This window comes from Ictalurus furcatus, chromosome 23 (genome assembly GCF_023375685.1).
Source record: "Ictalurus furcatus strain D&B chromosome 23, Billie_1.0, whole genome shotgun sequence".
Classification (NCBI taxonomy): Eukaryota; Metazoa; Chordata; class Actinopteri; order Siluriformes; family Ictaluridae; genus Ictalurus; species Ictalurus furcatus.
In genome coordinates, this window is record NC_071277.1 from 13477324 (window position 1) to 13497772 (window position 20449).

The 20449-nt window shown below is 34.6% G+C and overlaps 2 protein-coding genes across 5 annotated transcripts in view; both read left to right on the forward strand.

Annotated features, from left to right (window-relative positions):
- Positions 1-3738, forward strand: part of arhgef1b (Rho guanine nucleotide exchange factor (GEF) 1b) — a 48903-nt gene extending 45165 nt beyond the window's left edge. For all 4 annotated transcript variants that reach the window (XM_053612082.1, XM_053612083.1, XM_053612084.1 and 1 more), the window contains one exon: positions 3343-3738. The gene's annotated coding sequence lies outside the window, so the exon portion shown is untranslated. The remainder of the gene's footprint in view (positions 1-3342) is intronic.
- A 387-nt stretch (positions 3739-4125) lies between these two features.
- Positions 4126-15873, forward strand: cd79a (CD79a molecule, immunoglobulin-associated alpha). The gene is made up of 5 exons (XM_053612107.1): positions 4126-6716; positions 9581-9928; positions 10335-10450; positions 13089-13148; positions 13427-15873. The coding sequence occupies exons 1-5, from the start codon at positions 6677-6679 to the stop codon at positions 13544-13546; spliced, it is 684 nt and encodes a 227-aa protein (XP_053468082.1). The 5' UTR covers positions 4126-6676; the 3' UTR covers positions 13547-15873.
- The last annotated feature ends 4576 nt before the right edge of the window (positions 15874-20449 follow it).

A 20449-nucleotide genomic window follows, 5' to 3' on the forward strand; every position in this document is an offset into this window, starting at 1 on the left:
CAACAGTGGTATGCTTGGCAGGGTTCCAAGGAGTAAGTCACTGCTCTACAAAAAGAACATTGCTGCCTCTCTGCAGTTTGCTAACAATCACATGGACAAGACAGAAGGCTGTTGGAAAAATGTTTTGTGGATAGATGAAACCAAAATAGAATTTGTGTTTTAAATGAGAAACGTTATGTTTGGAGAAAGGAAAACACTGCATTCCAGCATACCTTATCCCATCTGTGAAATATGGTTGTAGTTAATATGGTTAATACCTTATCCCATCTGTGAAATATGGTTAATATGGTTAATACCTTATCCCATCTGTGAAATATGGTTAATACCTTATCCCATCTGTGAAATATGGTTATGTTTAATATGGTTAATACCTTATCCCATCTGTGAAATATGGTTATGTTTAATATGGTTAATACCTTATCCCATCTGTGAAATATGGTTATGGTAGTATCACAGTTTGGGCCTGTTTTACTGCTTCTGGGCCTGGACATCACTGATGGAACAATGAGTTCTGAATTATACCAGCGAATTCTAAAGGACATGCCAGGACATCTTTCCGTGATCTGAGAAAGTGGTTCAAGAGAAAGTGGTTCATGCAGCAATACAAAGACCCTAAGCACACAAGTCATTCTATCAAAGAATGGTTAAAGAAGAATAATTTAATGTTTTGGAATGGCCAAGTCAAAGACCTGACCTTAATCCACCAAAAATGTTGTGACAGGACCCAAATCAAGCAGTTCATTGAGGAAACCACCAACATCCCAGAGTTGAAGCGGTTCTGTACTGAGGAATGAGTCAAGGTTCTCTTTATCTACTTTTTAGTTAGGACTTGTCTGAAAATCTGATTATGTTTTAGGTCTATTTATTTATTTTATTTTTTTTATTTACAGGGCCAGTGTACATTAATGAAAATGACTGTAAATGTGCCAGAATTAGCCAAATGGCGTTTTTCATTATGCAGAAATATAGAAAATTCTAAAGGGTTCACAAACTTTCAAGCACCACTGTACTTTGTGTTTTTCAGTGATTTACAAGTCAGTGGTTTACATGTAAAGATTTTCACAATCTGAATTAATTAGTTCTGAAATTTTTCATTTATATGCATTAGGGATGCAACTAATGATTATTTTTATAATCAGTTAATCTGTCGATTATTTCTTCGATTAGCTGGATTAAAAGGCCAGTTTTTATTTTCTGTATTTTTTTTTTCGAAAAAAAACGTTCTTTCACATTCTGCCTGATGTTGTCCTTCAAACATTGTGCAAATTGAAGGCTATGAAAATGGTATCAAATGTATCTGCTGGCTATGCTGTATATTTTGCAAAGGATTTAGGGTTAGTAACGTTGCTTTATTCTGTAAATGTAGGACACTTCTTACATTTCTATATAATTACATGTTGTAACCCCATTACGGTTACTGCTCTCATAAACACTATTACTTTTGTTTCTAAATATAGATAAATATAGCATTAAACAACATATTTGATCAAAATGAATATTCTAGTCAGAGTTATTGCGTTTCCTTTCTATCGTGCGCTGTTTCATGCGTATGCGTGGACTCGTGCTCATTCAGTGAAGTTTAACGGAGACTTGCTTGCTGTCAGGACGAGTCTTTATGTAAAATGGAAATACTGGCGTGAATTTCTAACATTTACAGATAAGGATATAAAGTAAAAATGCCATTTCTGCGCTAAAGAAAACGCATCTGGAACACAATTATCACACGCATCTGTCGCAGCAGCTGACACGACAAGCCACGTTAATACACTTACGAGTTTGTTTGAAGCGTTTAATATAAAACATTCTCATGTTGGATCATGCACTTTTCCTGCAGCAGCTCACTCTGTGACCTCCACTGTTTTTCACGTGTTTTATTCATAGAATAAGAGTGATGTCACTGACGGGGTTATCCACAGTGATGTCACAGACCCAACTAATCCATAATGAAATTCTTGTCGATTGTTTTAATTGTCGATTTTATTGATTAGTTGTTGTAGTCCTAATATGCATTATGTTATGTAATCCAATCCAAAGTTATGCACGTGCAAACAGTGGGGTTTACTAACAACAAGGAGGAGTGTGAGTCCAGTCAGCGCATTCAACTTTTGAATTTCGCTGCTTGTGTTTTAACTTATTTCCTGTCTCAGCAAAACCTCATCCCAGCATGATTATTAAACAGACAGCGAGATAATCAGCGACTACAATAAAGTTGTTTAGCGTTTCTGACTTATTCAGCATTCAGGAACAAAGCTGCTCTGCTTGTTGAAAATAACATAAAATGCACACATTATCCATCAGTGTAATGTCTTTACGCATCTTCTGTCCTCAATATTTAAAGCATTTGTTTTTCCTCCACCACCTACTGAAGGGTGTCTATACGTGTCTCTGTGCCCATCCACTATTCTTGTTAGCACGATATCTGAATAACGAGTGGTTGAATGTTTGTAGTATTTCTATGGAATTATAATTGTAACCAGCAGACAAACTGATTAGATTTTGGATTTTATGCAAATGGGCTCAAGTTCAAATGAAATAGTTTTTCTTCAATAACTTCCTTTGTTTTCTTCTGTGTAAAATATTTGCCATCAGTCTGTGTCTCAGTCCGTCATTCGGAAATTCTTGGTAGTGCAATATCTCAAAAATAAGTGCTTAAATGTTTGAATTTGTATGGACTTATACTTTTAATCGCATTAATCCAAATATATTTTAAAAGTAACGAGAAGGACTAGACAGGTTGGTTGTGGAGGTGTAGCTTTTCATTTTTTAACCCTTATTTTTGCATGCGTTCCTCATCCTCTTTGAATTTCTGGCAAATATTAAATGTGTAACTTGATTGAAGTCAATTTGTGTCCTGCATCAGCCTCAGAATGTCAACCTCACAATTATTTTAAACAGACTAAAATCTGCACCATGATCTGAGTTCATGTCTGCATTCATGCGGTGGTTTGTGACTGAAACACGTGCAGAAGGAATTGGCTGGTTTAGACAGTGAAAGTACACAGGATGTTTACATGTCTGTTATTCTTCTATTTAACAGATAATTTAAAAGATTACCCACCACATTCGACTGGATAGAAACTTCGTTCGGATGGGCCTCAATCAGTTTACTCTTTTCCGACTGAGATGTGCACACGAACATGCTTTATTCTGATTAAGTCATCAGTCTGATTATTAACTTATTATTAGGCTGCATGTAAACGTAACCAATGCCATGCGGAAGGCCAAGGCGGGTGAATGATTAGACAATGCACTGTGTTAGATCATTAAATCCTTCATTGAGGTTGGCATTTCCTAATTTCTAAACTGCATTCATAAGCTTCAATCCTCTTTTCTTCTTTGCAGATTGTCTGTAGCCCCAACCCAGTGATGTGCTGAAAGAGTCGCTGACAGGAAGGAGAGAGAAAAAAGAGACTGTTTAGTTGTGAGTGTGTGTGTGCGCTTGCATGTGTTTGTGTGTGTGTGTTTATTTTATGCAGAACTCCTGGCCCAAAATGCAGATGGTCAGGATAGAAAAAAATATACTCATCTATGTGTGTTTTGAAAGAACAGCTCTTGAGCGCACGTGAAGCAAAGACGAGGGTTAAAAGTTGGAGAGACGTGGTGAGGAAGGGGATTGATTTTGTAGAATAATGCCAAGTGAAACTGGGTTGAAATCTGCTGATATGCATATGCTTATATGTATATGCTTAAGTGTGACATGGAGTCTGGAAATATTTGTGTGGAAATGGAGTTCCTCACGCTAAGCCACAGGTGTTGTTTATATCATAGTGCAGCAGTTACACAAGCATCTTAGCTATCGTCACATGGTCACCGTAGCTGTATTCTGTCTTTAGCATGTTTGAGTGAGTGAGTGTATGTGCATGCGAGTCACCTTGATTAATTCAAATTCTTGACGATCTGCTCTTTAGAAGGTGTGTTTTAATGTCTATGCATAATTGTCAGAGCAGATGCAAAGTAGTGATTTTTCTTGAAATAATGTATAAAGGGTAGCCTCGCTACCTGTCACATGAATTGGTTTCAGACCAAAGAGGACCTATGAAGCACGTTTATAACAGTAAATCTAATGGCGAGATCTGATAAGAATTATTTAGCTTTTACTTATGTAAGTATATGCAAGATTAGCATGGAGGACAAAATTAAAATGCACTTACATCCCTTTCTTATGTTCTATACACATATATAGATCAATCTCATAAATGGATTATGTAAAGAAGAGAACGCAAAGCTAACACTGGAGACTCCTTCCATAAAAGTTAATGTCTCCTTATTTATATCAACCTATCAATGATTATATGTTTCTTTGCTAAATATAAACATATTTTTAGGGATTTTATTTTATCAATTTATTATTAGGTTTAACTTACATACACTCATAAAGGACAATCTAAAGTAGTTGATGTTTTTATTGGCATCATCAGAATCGAGAATTCAGCAGCGCTGTTTTATAAATACAAATATATTAGCTAATTTCATATGAACTGTAATAATGATATTAGCCTGGTCTATGTAAGTAATAATGCACTTCAGACTGTGCTGTTATACAAAAATAATCTACTCTGAAGCTGTGCAATGCTCTGAAGTGGAGTGTGTTATTCTGCTTATACCACAGAAATTTCCGATTGCAATTTCATTTGAATGTTTAATTCTAAACAGTTTAATGTTATGGAACGTCTGTGAGAGAGGTTCATTCCTGTTATTGATTGTTATAGCGGTTATAAACGGTAATTCCCTCACTAGCGAGCTTAAAGTTAATTAGACAAAAAAACAGTCTGAAATTTGTCCTGTTACCTAGAAATTAGAATGTACAAACTCATTGGTAAACAACACATATTTTAATCTGTTTATTATTAGGATTAGATTATGTGCAGCATCCCATTGTATGCCCCTGTGTATGAGCTGTTATTATAGAAACAATAACTTATTCGAACAAAGACATTAATATAAAGCTATAATTTATGTCACAGCCAGAACTATTGTCAAAGCAGTGCTCCATCCATCCATTTTCCATACTGCTTATCCTACACAGGGAGCCTAGAGCTTATCCCAGGGAACTCTGGGCACAGTGCAGGGCACACCCTGGACAGGGTGCCCACCCATTGTAGGGCACAATCACACATTCACACTCTATGGACAATGTAGAGATGCCAGTCGGCGTACAACGCATGTCTTTGGACTGGGGAAGGAAACTGGAGAACCCAGGAGCACGGGGAGAACATGCAAACTCCGCGCACACACAGGGCTAAGGTGGGAATCGAAGTCCCAACCCCGGAGGTGTGAGGCAAACATGCTAACCACAAAGCCACTGTGCTCCCCGATACAGTATACTGTATAGCGTTTAATTCAACACCTTCTGACCAGTCTCAATTGAGAATTCAACCACACTGTTGGTAAATATAAATAAAATAGATAGCTGCATATTAGTTGTAATAGTGCTATCTTCAGCTGTATGTTTTTGACCTGTATTTTACCATAAATGGACTTTGTAGACTTTCAGGTTATAAGTGTTGACCAAAACACGGAGTATGTGATTTCTTTATGTGGAAAGCAAAGAGAACATGCCCATCAGAGTTTGCGGGCAATGTTCGTCAACAATGCGTATGTATTTTTGTCGCTATTGCTAGCGCTCCTTCCGAATTCAATTATTAATGTAATTATGCAACTACCAAATACCATAGGAAAACTTTAACCGTAGGTAGTGCCTATCATTATTATATAACATTTGCACCAGGACCTCACAAAAAGCACCCAATTGTACAAGGGTAGAGGGATAAAAATGGACTTTGTTGTGGCTTGTGGCCATACACGACATTGTACTCAGAAGAAGAGAGATTTAATTAACCTTGCTTTCACTCTCACGCCATAGTGTACTTTTATGATGTTTAGCTAAGACACACGTTTGTATTTTTTTTTAATGTACAATGCTATTTATAATGCAGGGTGGATTATGCAAAGAATTTAGTCTTCTATTTCTTTGTTCTGGCTCAGTGGCTGTGTAGAGAACCTAGTGGCACTCTTCCTCTTTTTCACCATCAGTAAGGCAAATCTGCTCAAGTTTCAGTTCCACATCTAAAGGGTCTAGTGGCAGTTTATTGCTGTCTCTCACATTGTGCACTGTTTTTAAATTCAACTTCTGACTCCTTATATTTTGTGTTTCTTTTTCTATGCTGAACCAAATATTCTTTTACCTACAGAGTTGTAAAATGATATTTCATGACCATTTTAGCACAGTAAACTTCATATTTTTTGGCTCTGCCTCCTCAGTGTAGTACTATGTATATTTTAGGGGTATTGTCACACTGTCACAGCTACCCCTGATTAAAGCAAGAACTATTCTGTGTATTTGTGCTTTGGTTTTTATCATGTAAGATACTTTGAAATCATTGAGGTACATTTTATTACTACTGTAATTTTCCTGTTCTCTCTCTTTTTTTTTTCTTTTTTTTTTTAAATAAATGATTTCAACAATTGCTAAAATTTTCAATGACTGATGTATTTACAAAGAATGGGTGTGAAACAGAGAGAGCAGTAGAAATCATTTATGAGAAGAAGAAAGATGGAACAGTGGGCAGGGAAAATAAGAATGGGTGGGAGTGAACGAAGAAATGCGACAGTATCAAAGTGTCAACAGATGTTAGGAGGCCATTTTATTGCACCTGCTTGCTCAACTTCATAGACGATGGAGGCAAGATTTGTGTTCTTGTTTTGTTTCTTGGCAGGTAAGCACCTTATATATTACACAATTTGTGCTTTTCTCCCCCGTTTTTATTAGGGTCACATATTCTCAGACAAAAATGGCACTAAATTGTATATGGCTTGTCACTGGAGTGGTTCGCTCAAAGGCACATCATTTGTAGCATTAATATTCATCTCTAACCTGGGAAATTAAATGTAGTGCGCATTTAAGTTACGCCGTCTTTAACTGTCATCTATTCATGCACTTTAAGGTGTTTAAAATGTTTTTGTTTGTTTTTTTTAAATTTATTAAACACACAAGATCTGTGTCTTCCCTTGCCAAGTATGTAAAGAATATTTAAAGTACCCTTTTCACTTCCTGTACTTTCAAAATGTATATTTTAAAGTAATACCTTAAATGATAACTGTTATAATACCTTTAAATACTATGTTGCATGGAACTACACTTCAAGCATGCTTCAAAGTATCTTGAAGTATCTTTAAAAAAAAACAAAAAACATTTAAATTGCATTTATGTCATAGAAGTACAGTTAAATGACTATTTCTCAACACACAAAACATAATTTGAAATGTGCTACAGTGTGTTTTAGTTGCAGTATAAGTAGCACTGGAGTAAATGTACTTCTATTTGAGAGCAAGTTAGGTTTTAAAAAACCCACACAACTGAATGCATATGTAAACATCTCAATTGCAATTTAAATACACTTAAATTGTTAAGTTGTTCTAAAAGACTTTATTCAGTATGTAAAGTGCTAGAAGTATGTATTTTCCATGTTAATTATTCTTTTAAAAATTGCACTTCAATACACTACTTTTTACAAGTTATTAAACTATAGACAAGATATTGGATGTGGTATAGATAAAATCCTCTTATAAGTAAACCGGTCTATGATTATAAGTGTTCCTCTATTATGGCTGTACATTGTGTGTTTTATAGAATGCCAGAAGGTCAGATTGCTTACTTGATACGTGATTTCTGAATAATAGATTCAGACTATTATCTGGTAAAGATTGTTTGATTAAATCTGACCAATTAAAAATATACCCATTCTAAACCCTATACTCTACTCCATGGTACAACATAACTGATAGAAAAAATATATATTATTTCAAATAAAGCAATATTAAACATGCAGATTTTTCGCCAAATAGTTATTTCACCAAAACTCCTAAATGTTCTTGTATTATTACATACAAACTATAGATATGACAATAAGTAGTCATTTTCACTGACATACAAAATAATTCTATTCTTCTAAATTGTATTATTATACATGTATATACACTGTAAACATTAGCAGAGCTAATGTTCAGATTTGTATCATGTAAAAGGAGAAAACCTCACATTAGCCATAAATGTATTAGTTCGTTAATTTTGCCTTTATCTTATTTGCAACAGACACCTGTGACTGTTTTGGCTTCACTGGAGCTTATCTCCTGCTAAAGCCAGTTTTACTTGGTTTCCTATCTCTGTGTGTATGTATATATTATATTAGTCAGGACCAGAATTACTGGCAGCCTTATTAAAGATAACAGAAAAAAAATGGTCTTTGTGGTTAATTAGCTTGATGCCAGGAAGGGGAAGTCTATACACAGTAGCTATATACACTTACTGGCTACTTTATTAGGTACGCCTGCTCATTCATGCAGTTATCCAAGCAACTAATCATGTGGCAGCAGCTCAATGCATATAATCAAACAGATACAAGTCAAGAGCATCAGTTAATGTTCAGATCAAACTTCAGAATGAGGAGAACATGTGATCTCAGTGACTTTAGACTGTGCCATGGTTGTTGGTGCCAGACAGGCTGGTTTGAATATTTCAGAAACTTCTGATCTCCTGGGATTTTCACCCACAGCAGTCTCCATAACAGAGTTATGGTGCAAAAAACTCAAACATCCAGTGAGTGGCATTTCTGCAGATGTTGATGAGAGATGGCAGAGGAGATGGCCATGTGTGTGCTGACGGACAGACTACAGTAACTCTGATAACCTCTCTGTACAATTGTTGCGAGCAGAAAGGCATGTCGAACCTTGAGGCAGATGGGCAACAATAACAGAAGACCACACTGGTTTTCTCTTCTGTAAGCCAGGAAGTGGAATCTGAGGCAACCGTGGGCACAGGTTCACCGAAACAGTAGAGTTAATTTATCTTTAGTTGTACTGCTGGTACATGAATGGCTGATTGAATTATATATACAAAACCATGTCACATGGTATATATATGTGTGTGTGTGTGTGTGTGTGTGTGTGTATATGTGTGTGTGTGTATATATATATATACTCAGCAAAAAAGAAAAAACATCCTCTCACATTCAACTGATTTTATTTCCAGCAAATTTCTTAACATGTATAAATATTTGTATGAACATGAAAAGATTCAACAACTGAAGAAGATTCACAGACATTTGACAAACAGAAATAGAATAATGTCATTTTTCACTGCAAGGACGATCAGCTGTCCTTCCTGTCTCCCTGTAGCACTGTCTTAGGCCTCTTTAGTGTCTTAAGTTATTGTAACTGTGACCTTAATTTTCTCCCGCCTGTAAACTGTTAGTGTCTTAAGGACTGTTCCACAGGTGCATGTGCAATAATTGTTTATGGATCACTGAACAAGCATGAAAAACAATGTTTAAACCCTTTCCAATAAGGATCTCTAAAGTTTATTTGGATTTTACAAAATTATCTTTAAAATACAGTCTGAAAAAGTATGTATATATGTGTGTTTGTGTGTGTATTATTTATATTTTTTATATATATATATATATATATATATATATATATATATATATATATATATATATATATATATATATATCACCAACAGTTTACATAAAGTAAAATGAAGTAAACTTTTTTTTTTTTTTTAATACATCTTTTTCTTAAGCTGCTGCCAATGCTGCCACTTCTCCCAAAATACAACCGGGATTTGACGTTCCCAGCTTACGTCTCGCCATCTCGCAGACAGCAAGTATGAGTTGCTGTTATACTGGCATTGCGGATGTGAAGAATCATTGGATTCAGATTGTTATGACTTCCAGGAACACCACTAAACATACTTTTATGAATCAGACAAATGTTCGAGTGGAACTTGACCAAAGGGATACAGACAATCAGCACTGTAAAATACTGATACTAAAAGACATTGTGCTGAATGACACAGGTCTGTATCAATGCATTCTAACAGAATCAGGCAACAAGGTCACTACACCGGGCACCTTTTTACAAGTATACGGTGAGTGGGAAATTGTTTAAAGTTCTGTTTTGTGTTTATATTTGTCTTCTCATGCCAACATTAATATTTTATTGTACTACACTTGTACTATTTGATTTGCCATAGTTATAGTTGAATCAAAATAGACAGTCAATGGTAGAATCTCAACATTATTTATCATTTTATAGTCAATGTTATAAAATAATAAATAATATTGAGTTCTGTATTTAATCCTCTTTAGCACATACAACCCTGTAGAAAGTGTGTGAAAACTATATTTGATAGAAATATTTCAGAGAATTATATTAATGATTGTACCAGTTCCCTGTGAGATTGTTCAAAGGAAGCAGTTCTGCTTTTGAGTTTGAGAAGGAAGTTTGCTATTCATAATATATAGAGATATAACCTAATCTATGTTCCTCATTAGTGCCCATACACATGATCCTGAACATCAATGAGAGGAGTAAGAACAGCATCATCACTGCTGAAGGTGTTCTGCTGCTGCTGCTTGTGCTGCTTCCTGGCACCATGCTCATCTGCAAGGTTTTACACATGGACTCATATATTTATCATGTAAAAAAAAATTGGTAGAATTTTACTATTTCACAAATACATAATGACGTGGGTGGAAAATACTTCAGCAATTGGTCTTTATTACTGTACTTGTACACTATTTTGGAAGATTTGTACTTTACGCAAATATTGTTGATATTGAATACTTCTATTTACTGACACATTCAAGTTCCAGTTTCTTAATAAGGTGTTGTCATTTGCTAGAGTTATGGATTCTTATAGGATGAGAAAAAAAAATCAATAATGGTCTTTAAAATTTCCCATCAAACCTGAAGGAGTGTGTTAATGTTTGTTAACTTTAAATCATCTTAAATCACAGAGTTAAATTTTAGCTTATTAAATTAGCTAGCTAGTTGAGTTTTGTACATTACATTAGTTTATTAGATGACCTAGCTTCTTAAAGTTGCTAGTTAATTAAGTTTTGTTTTTGTTGCTAATGTGCCTAATTAATTGAGAATTAATTCCCAAAAAGGTTATTAGAGTAAACATTAGCTAACACACGTCAAATTCGAAGTTTGTCTGAGCTAGCAGAATTTTTTCCTTATAACCCATGGCTTAGCGAATTAGCTTGTCATCAGGCATAATGAACCTGTGATCAGCTCAGAAATCAGTCAGAAATGCTTACTTTAATCACCGATTCAACATAATCACTGATTATGTTGAAATGTTTTTAAATATTCTCTGACTTTTACACGAGTAGGTCTTTGCCACCATACTTTTAACTGAGTATGTTATTGATGCAATACCTATATTTTCCCACACCTGCATAATGATGAATTTAGTGTTAGTGATTACAATTTTTAACGTATTAATGAATGACACATTGTGATTTTAACCATTTATAGTTCCATTTAATGTTAGAAACAGTTGTTCCCTCACCTGCCTCCCTTTTCTCTCTATCTTGAGGTAAAAACACAGTTTGTCATGTTAGTACGAAACCAGAAAGCATACCCTGACTCTAACACTGGAGAGTCCTTCCATAAATGTTAAATATATATCGCTGAACAGAAAACTTAGCAATGAGTACAAGTTTTTCTTCATTAAATAATGTTTAATAATAACATATATTATTAGACTTAGTTATGCGGAGCCTCCACTATACAAGTCCCAGTGTATGAGCTGTTATCATAGAAACGATGATGTATTAGAACGAGTTCATTGATGTAAAACCATCATTAATGTGACAGTCGTGCTGTTATAATTAATTAACTTTAAAATTATATATTTAATTATTTTAGAATTTTAAAAATTATTTTTTTAAAACACCTTATGATTTAATAGAATTTAATATCACTGTGGTATAATATCTTAATTAATAGCACGTTAATTAATAGCATGACTTACAAAGTATTAATAAAGAACATTGTCTTTTTGTACACAGTGTAGGTTAACCAAAACTTTATACTATTTAACTAACTCTGAAAAATTCTCAATTCTCAGCCAACACCACAAACAGTTTGCTTTAAGATCACATGATCCTGTTTAAAACACTCGTGAGTGTGATGTTATAAAAATGGGTATAATGAGGATCTTGCATTTAAACGCACACTAATGTAAAGACTGGCTGGGGCGTGTGCTAATAAATGTAGCTAGGCTAACATATAACTTAATATGAGCTTGAGAGCACTAGTGAAACTGCTTCTATTTTGCATTCTTTTCTAATTTAATAACATTTTTATTACTAATTATATTAGAAATTATATTATATTGAGTGGAGAGCAGAATCTCTGAAATATGTACATGAACTTCAGAGTTCCTTAGTATTCGTTATGTCCACTTGTTGCTTTAATGACAGTGAGCACTCGAGCTGGCATGGACTCCACAAGTTTGTGCAAAACCTTATGATCCATTTTAGATCAAATCCATCAAACGTTCGTCTGAACACATGCTTCAGTAGAAGAGATTAGGCATGAGGAAAATCTGTACAAAGCAGTTAATATGGTGAATATCACACATTTTGCTTACATTTTAAAATCGGGACCTAGAAATAGTGCAGAATATTAAATATTCAGGATATTGAACATTTACTTTCATCATTTTAAATATAAAAATTATAAAACCTTCTGTTTAAATTCCAGATTTCCAGTGTGATATATCATATGTATATAGTATGATTTATACTTTTACCATATATAGTATATAACTGCATATTTTAATGTTGTATTGGCAGATACTTGGCAGATACTTGTTTTTTTTAAAGCTAAATTATATATATATAATATAAATTATATAAATTATATATATAATGAGCAAAAGCATCTGAAAGCAAGCTATTTAAAAATATAATTCAATAAATTTAAATATATTTGTTTGGTAATCTCATATTACAGAATATTACAAATTTTAAAATATTTTCACGATAGTTTCACTTGCTAAAATGTCATTTTTTGTAGTGTGCTGCATTATTTCCTGATAACATATTGCTTATTTCTGGACATTATTTATTGCTTATTTATTTGTGTTGCCAAAAAAAAAATTTCCTTCGGATCCCATTAAAGTTGAATTTTTTGTGACAAATTATTGGTTACCAGTTATCGGTTCAGTGATTTTTAATTATTAAAGTCAGCTTCACAAGTCTTTAACTCGGATCTTTCTTTCTTTCACACAGTCAAAGGGATTAAATAAGCTGGAGAAAAGAATGGGCAGAGAGGAAGAAAATATTTATGAGGTATGTCATTTTTTCACTTATATATTGCACTATAATAGTTTCTGTTAGAAAATGCTTAGTTTTCTACAGTTGACATCATATAAACTCTATTACTACACTATTTAATTATATGCTTATAAACTCTAAACATTTCATTTTGTAAACATAATATTTCATGTGAGCTGCATAATTCTGTTTGTGACGTGATTGATCAGTGATGTTATTATTTGCCTGACATGAAATAACTGGTGATGATTTGAACATAAATAAGAGGAATTTACACTCATTTATATCTATAGGGTCTAAATCTGGATGACTGCAATTCAACATATCATCAAATTCAGCGCTCTCTCGTCCAAGGACCGTACCAGGATGTGATCAACAATGACGAAGATGACATTCAGCTGGAGAAGCCCTGAATAGGTGGTTGTGAGGAGTCAGGACCAATCCAATACAAACTCATAGTGTCGTGCTGTTGCTATGTTTGCTTTTCTGTTGGTATAAATTAGGGGTGTAACCAAATATGAATTCGTTATTCAGATTGAACAGATAATGCATCCTAAATGAATACAGATACAAACCACAGGTGGATTATTCACTTTTTTAAGAAAGCTTGGCAACTTCAGGGACTGAGATTGAGATTTTTACTTTAAAGTGCACCTATTATGGTTTTTCAAATATTAGATTTCATGTAGTGTGTTATAGAGCTGTTTGTGAATGTAAAAACGTCTGCAAAGTTTCAAAAATCTAAACGCAGGACAAACGGAGTTATTGACTCCCAAAAGAAGGAACCGATTCTGAACAGCTTAAACGAGTTGTTTGTAATTCCAGACTTACTTCCTGTACTAACCTACATAGTTTTGTAACAAAAAAACCCGCCTCTGGTTTTCATTGGCTGCTCGCGAACAGACGGAGCTGAAACTCGTTATGGTAGTGGGTGTTTCCTTTTCAACACATGCTGACAGTGGTAGACCAATCACAACAGACTGGGTCATCTGACCAATCAGAGCAGAGTATGCTCTCTGAAAGGAGGAGTTTAGAACGGATCATAGAACGAGTCATTTGTGACACTGGGGAAAAGGTAATGCTGCAGTTTAAATTATGAGCACATTAAAGTTTTTTGACCTTGGATGCATGTAAATCTATTGTATGAGACCTTTAAAACAAGATTAGGCACGTATCAAAACCATAATAGGTGCTCTTTAATGTTGAGTTTTAAAGAACAGATTGTTGAAGTTCTTGGAGAGGGTTGCCAGGTTTTCTGCAAAATTCCCAACTCAAATACCACACAAATAGACTTGAAACTTTGGGGGGGAGTGACAAGTTAACAGTGGTACACTTTTCTGATCTGCAGTATATATCTGCAATATGTAGATATTATACATTGAACCTGGCAAAACTGCTCACAAAATTTTTTTTTTAAATAAAAAAATAAATTAAAAAACGAGCAAGTTCACTTACATTATACTAATGAGAGATGAACTACTCCGTTTTACCTTGACTGCCTTACTGAGCTCCAAAATAAACCTACATTTCTACCATATTATTGTGCAAACAAAAGAAATACTATGCTTTCATATATTCAGTCACCGCTCCAAATAGCTCACTCAGACTGTGCGCTGTGGACAGCGTAGGATATTGCTGTGAGGCTCTCCACAAAAATAATCATTTAATTCATTTTAACAAAATTTTTAATCTTGCACGTTCATTGCATTTGTTTTTCATTATTCTTAAATGAATGTTCTCCAATGTAATTAAAAGAAAATCATACAGGCATTATAATGAAATGCTGTTTAAATGACTCCATTTTGACTTGCAGCAGCACTGTAATTGTGTCCCATTTTTACAATACATTCTTTCTGGAGTGTAACAAACCCAAAAACTAAATTAAATCTGGTCAAATATTATTAGATAGCTGTTGTTGTCAACTGCAGATTAAATAACAGTTTGTTGATTTGGGGAAGAAGTTGTTGTTATTGTGAAACATCGTTAGCTTGCAAACTCGGTCACATTAGATAAGATAGAAAACTTGCCAGAAAGTTCCACGGACATCTTGGTGAGGAATTGAATTGAATAAAGTTAGGTTCTGCAAATGATTCAGTGTTTGATCCAGTGTTTCTGTGGTATAGTGGTAGGATTAACATAAAAACAGACTACTCTCAATTTCCGGTTTAAATCTGTATAGAAAAGCAGAAATTAATATTTTGAGCACTAAACAGATACAGATATATACAGATAATAGCACTAGTTAGTATAAATTCATAAATATTAACTCGAAGTAGAAAAAAACCTGATTGCTAAATTAACCATATTTTATTACTATGTCTTCATAGCTTTGGTATAAGGAATAAAAATCATACCTAACACTGAGTTAAAGTTTAGTACTATAAAACTGATAAACATTTAAAATAGAAAGTGACTCATCATGCTTTTGATTTAACAGGCATTAAATTGACTGTCTTTTTTTTAGGTAATCAAAAGATATAGTAAAAAGATATGGGATTAGGTATGCGATTATGGATCGGTTGACTGAAACTTCCATGCAGGGGTTTAGAATTATAAATTACTGTGAAGGAGAAAGTGCAGCAAAGCTGTGTGGTTCTGCAGCAGTTATGCTATTAGCTATAGTAGAAAATATGTATTTGTATTCAACAGTTAGTTCCAGTCCAGCCGTCTTGATATTCAGATATTGCTTAGCTCCATTGTGTTTATGTGTAATGCTTTTAATAAAGATTATTTTACAAAACATTTGTTAGACTAATTTATATTCTTAAATCTGTGGATTTCTAGATGTCTAGATGTAGACAAAATAAAATGATAATGGCAGTTCCTTTTTAGTATTATTTTACTAAAACTGTCTTTTACTAAAAATAAGTGACTTTCTATGAAAGCATGATTTGTATAAAACATAAAATTAAAAACACAACATCTTTTAAGTTTAATTTTCATTTAAATTCTTTATTTAATTTAGAAACTATCATTTTTGTTACTGATTATCTTCTGTATTGTTTATACACCTTGATTGGTCATTATCTGGATTACTCTAGCACTTGTCTTTCAAATTTGGAATCCTTGAAGATTCACTAGATGCTTTGTATCAACTGTTTGCCTCGCACCTCCAGGGTTGGGGGTTCGATTCCCACCTCCGCTTTGTGTGCATGTAGATTGCATGTTCTCCCTGTGCTCTGGAGTTTTCCTCTGGGTGTTTTGGTTTCCTCCTCCAGTACAAAGACAAGCATTGTAGGCTGATTAGCATTTCCAAATTGTCTGTAGTCTGTGAATGTGTGTGTGATTGCGCCCTGCGATGGATTGCCAGGGTGTCCTCGTGCCCAGAGTTCCCTGGAATAGGCTCCAGGCTACCCATGACCCTGTGTAGGATAAGCGGTACAGAAAATGGATGAATGAATGGACGGGTTAGAGCAGGGGTGTCCAATCTTATCCACAAAGGGCCGGTGTGGGTGCAGGTTTTCGTTCCAACCACGCAGAAGCCACACCTGAGTCTACTGAAAGCCAAGATAAACTGATTAAACAGGTGGAATCAGGTGTGCCTCCTGCTTGGTTAGAATGAAAACCTGCACCCACACCGGCCCTTTGCAGATAAGATTGGATATCTCTGGGTTAGAGCATCTACAAAGTGGGTAAACGTAAAATGAAATGTTATTTAAAAGGTTATTAACAAGTACAGTGCTGTACAGTATTTGCCCCATCCTGATTTCTTCTGTTTTTGTGTGTATCTCATACTAAATTGTTTCAGAAATCAAAACAAAGTCAAAGGCAACCTGAGTAAACACAATATAGCTACAGTTTTTAAATGCTAAAAAAAAAAAGTTATCCAATACCAACTGGACCTGTGTGAAATTGTATTTGCCCCTGTAGTTACTAATTCCCCAAATCTATGAAATTGTATTCATAATGGTGTTCAGCTAGACTAGATGCAACCAGGTCTGATTACTGCAAACCTTGTTCAATCAAATCAATACTTACATAGAACTTTTTCAACATCATGAAGTTGGTTAAAAGGTCTTATTCATTAACACACTATGCCAAAGTTGAAAGAAATTCCAGAAATGATGAGGAAGAAGGTGATTGAAACACATAAATCCGGGAAGGATTACAAAACTATTTCAAAGGCTCTGGGACTCCAAAGAACCACAGTGAGAGCCATTATCTCCAAATGGAAAAACTCAGCACAGTAGTGAACCTTCCCAAAAGTGACCAACCTTCCAAAATTCCTCCAAGAGCACAGCAACTACTCATCCAGCAAGTCACAAAAGAGCCAAGGACAACATCAAAGGAACTACAGGCCTCTCTTGCATCAATAAAGGTCACTGTTCATGACTCCACTATCATAAAGACACTGAGCAAAAATGACATCCATGGAATAGTGGTGAGGTGAAAACCAGTGCTAACCCAGAAGAACATTAAGGCTCATCTGAATTTTGCCCAAACGCACCTTGATGATCCTCAAACCTTTTGGGAGAATGTTCTGTGGCTTGATGAGTGGATAGTAGGGCTGCACGATTATGGCCAAAATTATAATCCCGATTACTTTGATCAATATTGAGATCTCGATTATTTATCACGATTATTAATTCATTTTATTGACAACATATTTTTATTGCACTTTCACATTTATTACGTTTTCTCAGGCCACAATATAACACAAGTAGGCATGAGAAAACTTGAGCTGGTCAATTATGACAGAATTTAGGAACATAGTGTGAGCCATGACAAATTAATTTTTAATTTATTAAATTAAATTGAATATTTTCAGTTAATTTTACAGACTGTATGCAAAAAACAACCGTTAACCTGTTCCACCTTGTAAATAAATATAATAAACATCAATGTTCAGTGTTTGAAGTCTGCTCTTCTTAAATATATTTAAAGCTACACTATTAGATATTTTCCGCCGTCATGGTTCTGGGCTGGAGTCAGTTCTCGAACCGCCCTGCGTATATTGTGTATATATCTGAATAATCTTATATAGGATGTGATTGGGTGAGTACATTTACCCGTCAGATGGGAAGCGCTTTAGTTTAATGGTGTTCATTACTGATGCTCTGATATGGATTTTTACAGCCGATACCGATCCAGATACCAATCTTTTTTTGTTTAAACTTTAATCAGGAGGTCTATCATAAACAGTTAAATGTAAGCTCTCTGCTCATGGTCACTGTTAATTGAATTAAAATAATAGCGATGAAAAATACTGTTGGTTAATTGATAAATAAACATGCATAAAATATTTATTTTTAAATATCTTAAAAACAATAAATAGTCCTAATTAAAAGTAGATTAACACAAAAATGATCCATATTAGGAAAAAGGCTAATAGCTTTCTAAGGAAATGGCTTACTAAGCTTAATGTCAAATTGATATTAAATGAAACCCATAGTAATTAAACATTATTTCATTTCTTATTTTATTTACATTTTATGAAGTTATTATAATATCTATTTTTATATTAAATACTTTATTTATAACTAAGCACATTTTCTGTCTTTACATTTTAGTAGTTTTATTTTTGTTTGTTTATCAGTTTTAGATTGGTTCCCCCAGTACAATGTTGCCATGTCTGCTGATAATATTGTGTTTTTGGGGTTTAAATCCAAACATGGAAACTGGAGTTGACTTTTCTAGTGATATCTGGCAACCGTGAGTTTAAATGAAGTGAATTAGAGTTAGTAAAGGAGAGTGGCAGCGTACTGTATGTTTACAGACCGAACAATTGCTACTCTTGATTATGATTGGTGAGGAATTTTATAATAAAGAAGTTTGAATTAAACCCACCTTGTAGCGTTAGCATTATTATTAATTTACTCCGCCCGAAGCCGCTGTGTCTACACGAGCAGGTGCAAGTTCAGGGCATTTTGCGGGATCAATAAAAGATGGCGGTTTGTCAGATCGGGAAGTTGAAGCAGATGATGTACAGAGTTACTCTTGTCATCATAATGACTTCTTTGCAGTATTTCCACACTTGTTTGGTTGACTGAGGAGATGAAAAGCAGTGTGAAAGTAACTGTTGCTCGGTGTAGATGCATTTTGGAGTTGTAGTTTTTATCCCGATTGTATTATACAACTCTGAACAGGTCACTCGCACCGGTGTGAATAAATATTTATTCACAGTCGCACAAAATACTTTTCAGTCACAAATGCAAGTGAAATGGTCGCACTGTAGAGCCCTGAGTTCATCTGCAAAGTTTTTTCCCGTTCGGTGTGATGACGTTTAATGTCCCCGACAACCTCTGTAGTGCCATTTAGCATCATGTTAATGTCATGATTTCTCCTCCCAAAAAGCACTGGAGCTTGAAGCAAAGCTGGCAGCTCGAGGTCTAAAATGCTAACTCCGTTTCGGGTTTTTGGCACTACAAAATGACGTCATCCCTGCACCACTCTAAGGTGATTGGCGTTAAGTGTAGGAAGTGCTTGATTTGATCTGCAGCGGAGTTTTCTATTAGCAGAGGACGAACTTTAAACGTTAATATCGCGGTCGATCATGTTCATTTAATCATGGGCAGTCAAAATCATAATCGCGATCGATATTCGATTAATTGTGCAACCCTAGTGGAAAGTGTAACTGTTTGGCTTACATCAGATGTATCGGGACCCCTGACTTCCAAACATGGATTTACACAAAAAGAACATCATACCTATGATCAAGCATGGTGGTGAAAGTGTGATGGTGTGGGGATGCTTTGCTGCTTCAGGGCCTGCGCAACTTACAATAATTGAGGGAAACATGAATTCTGCTCTCTACCAGAAAATCCTAAAGGAGACTGTCCGGTCTTCAATCTGTAAGTTGAAACTCGAGCACAACTGGATTATGCAGCAAGACAATGATACAAAGCATAGGAGTAAGTCCTAGTCCTAGAAGTAAGTGAAAGACTGATCTCCAGTTATCAAAAGCTCTTGGTTGCGGTTATTGATGCTAAAGGTGGCACAAGCAGATTTTAAGTTTAAGGGGGCAATTAGATTTTCACATTGGTGATAAGCATTGGATAAATTTTTTGCTTCAATGAAATAAATAAATAAATAAAAACTGTATTGTGTGTTTATTCAGGTTGCCTTTGTTTTATGTTGTATAAGAAGATCAAAAAATTATTTAGTATGTGATGTAAGAAATGTGTAAGAGATGCAAATACTTTTTCACAGCACTGTAAGTATAAGTATACTATCAAGGAAGAAATAATTTCAAACGTCCATTCCAAAATAAATAACTGACATATTACAAAAAAAAAAAAAAAACATTTATTTAACAGCATATGTTTAAATTAAAGTGTATTTAAATGGTGTTTCAGTAGATTATCTAGATGTATTTT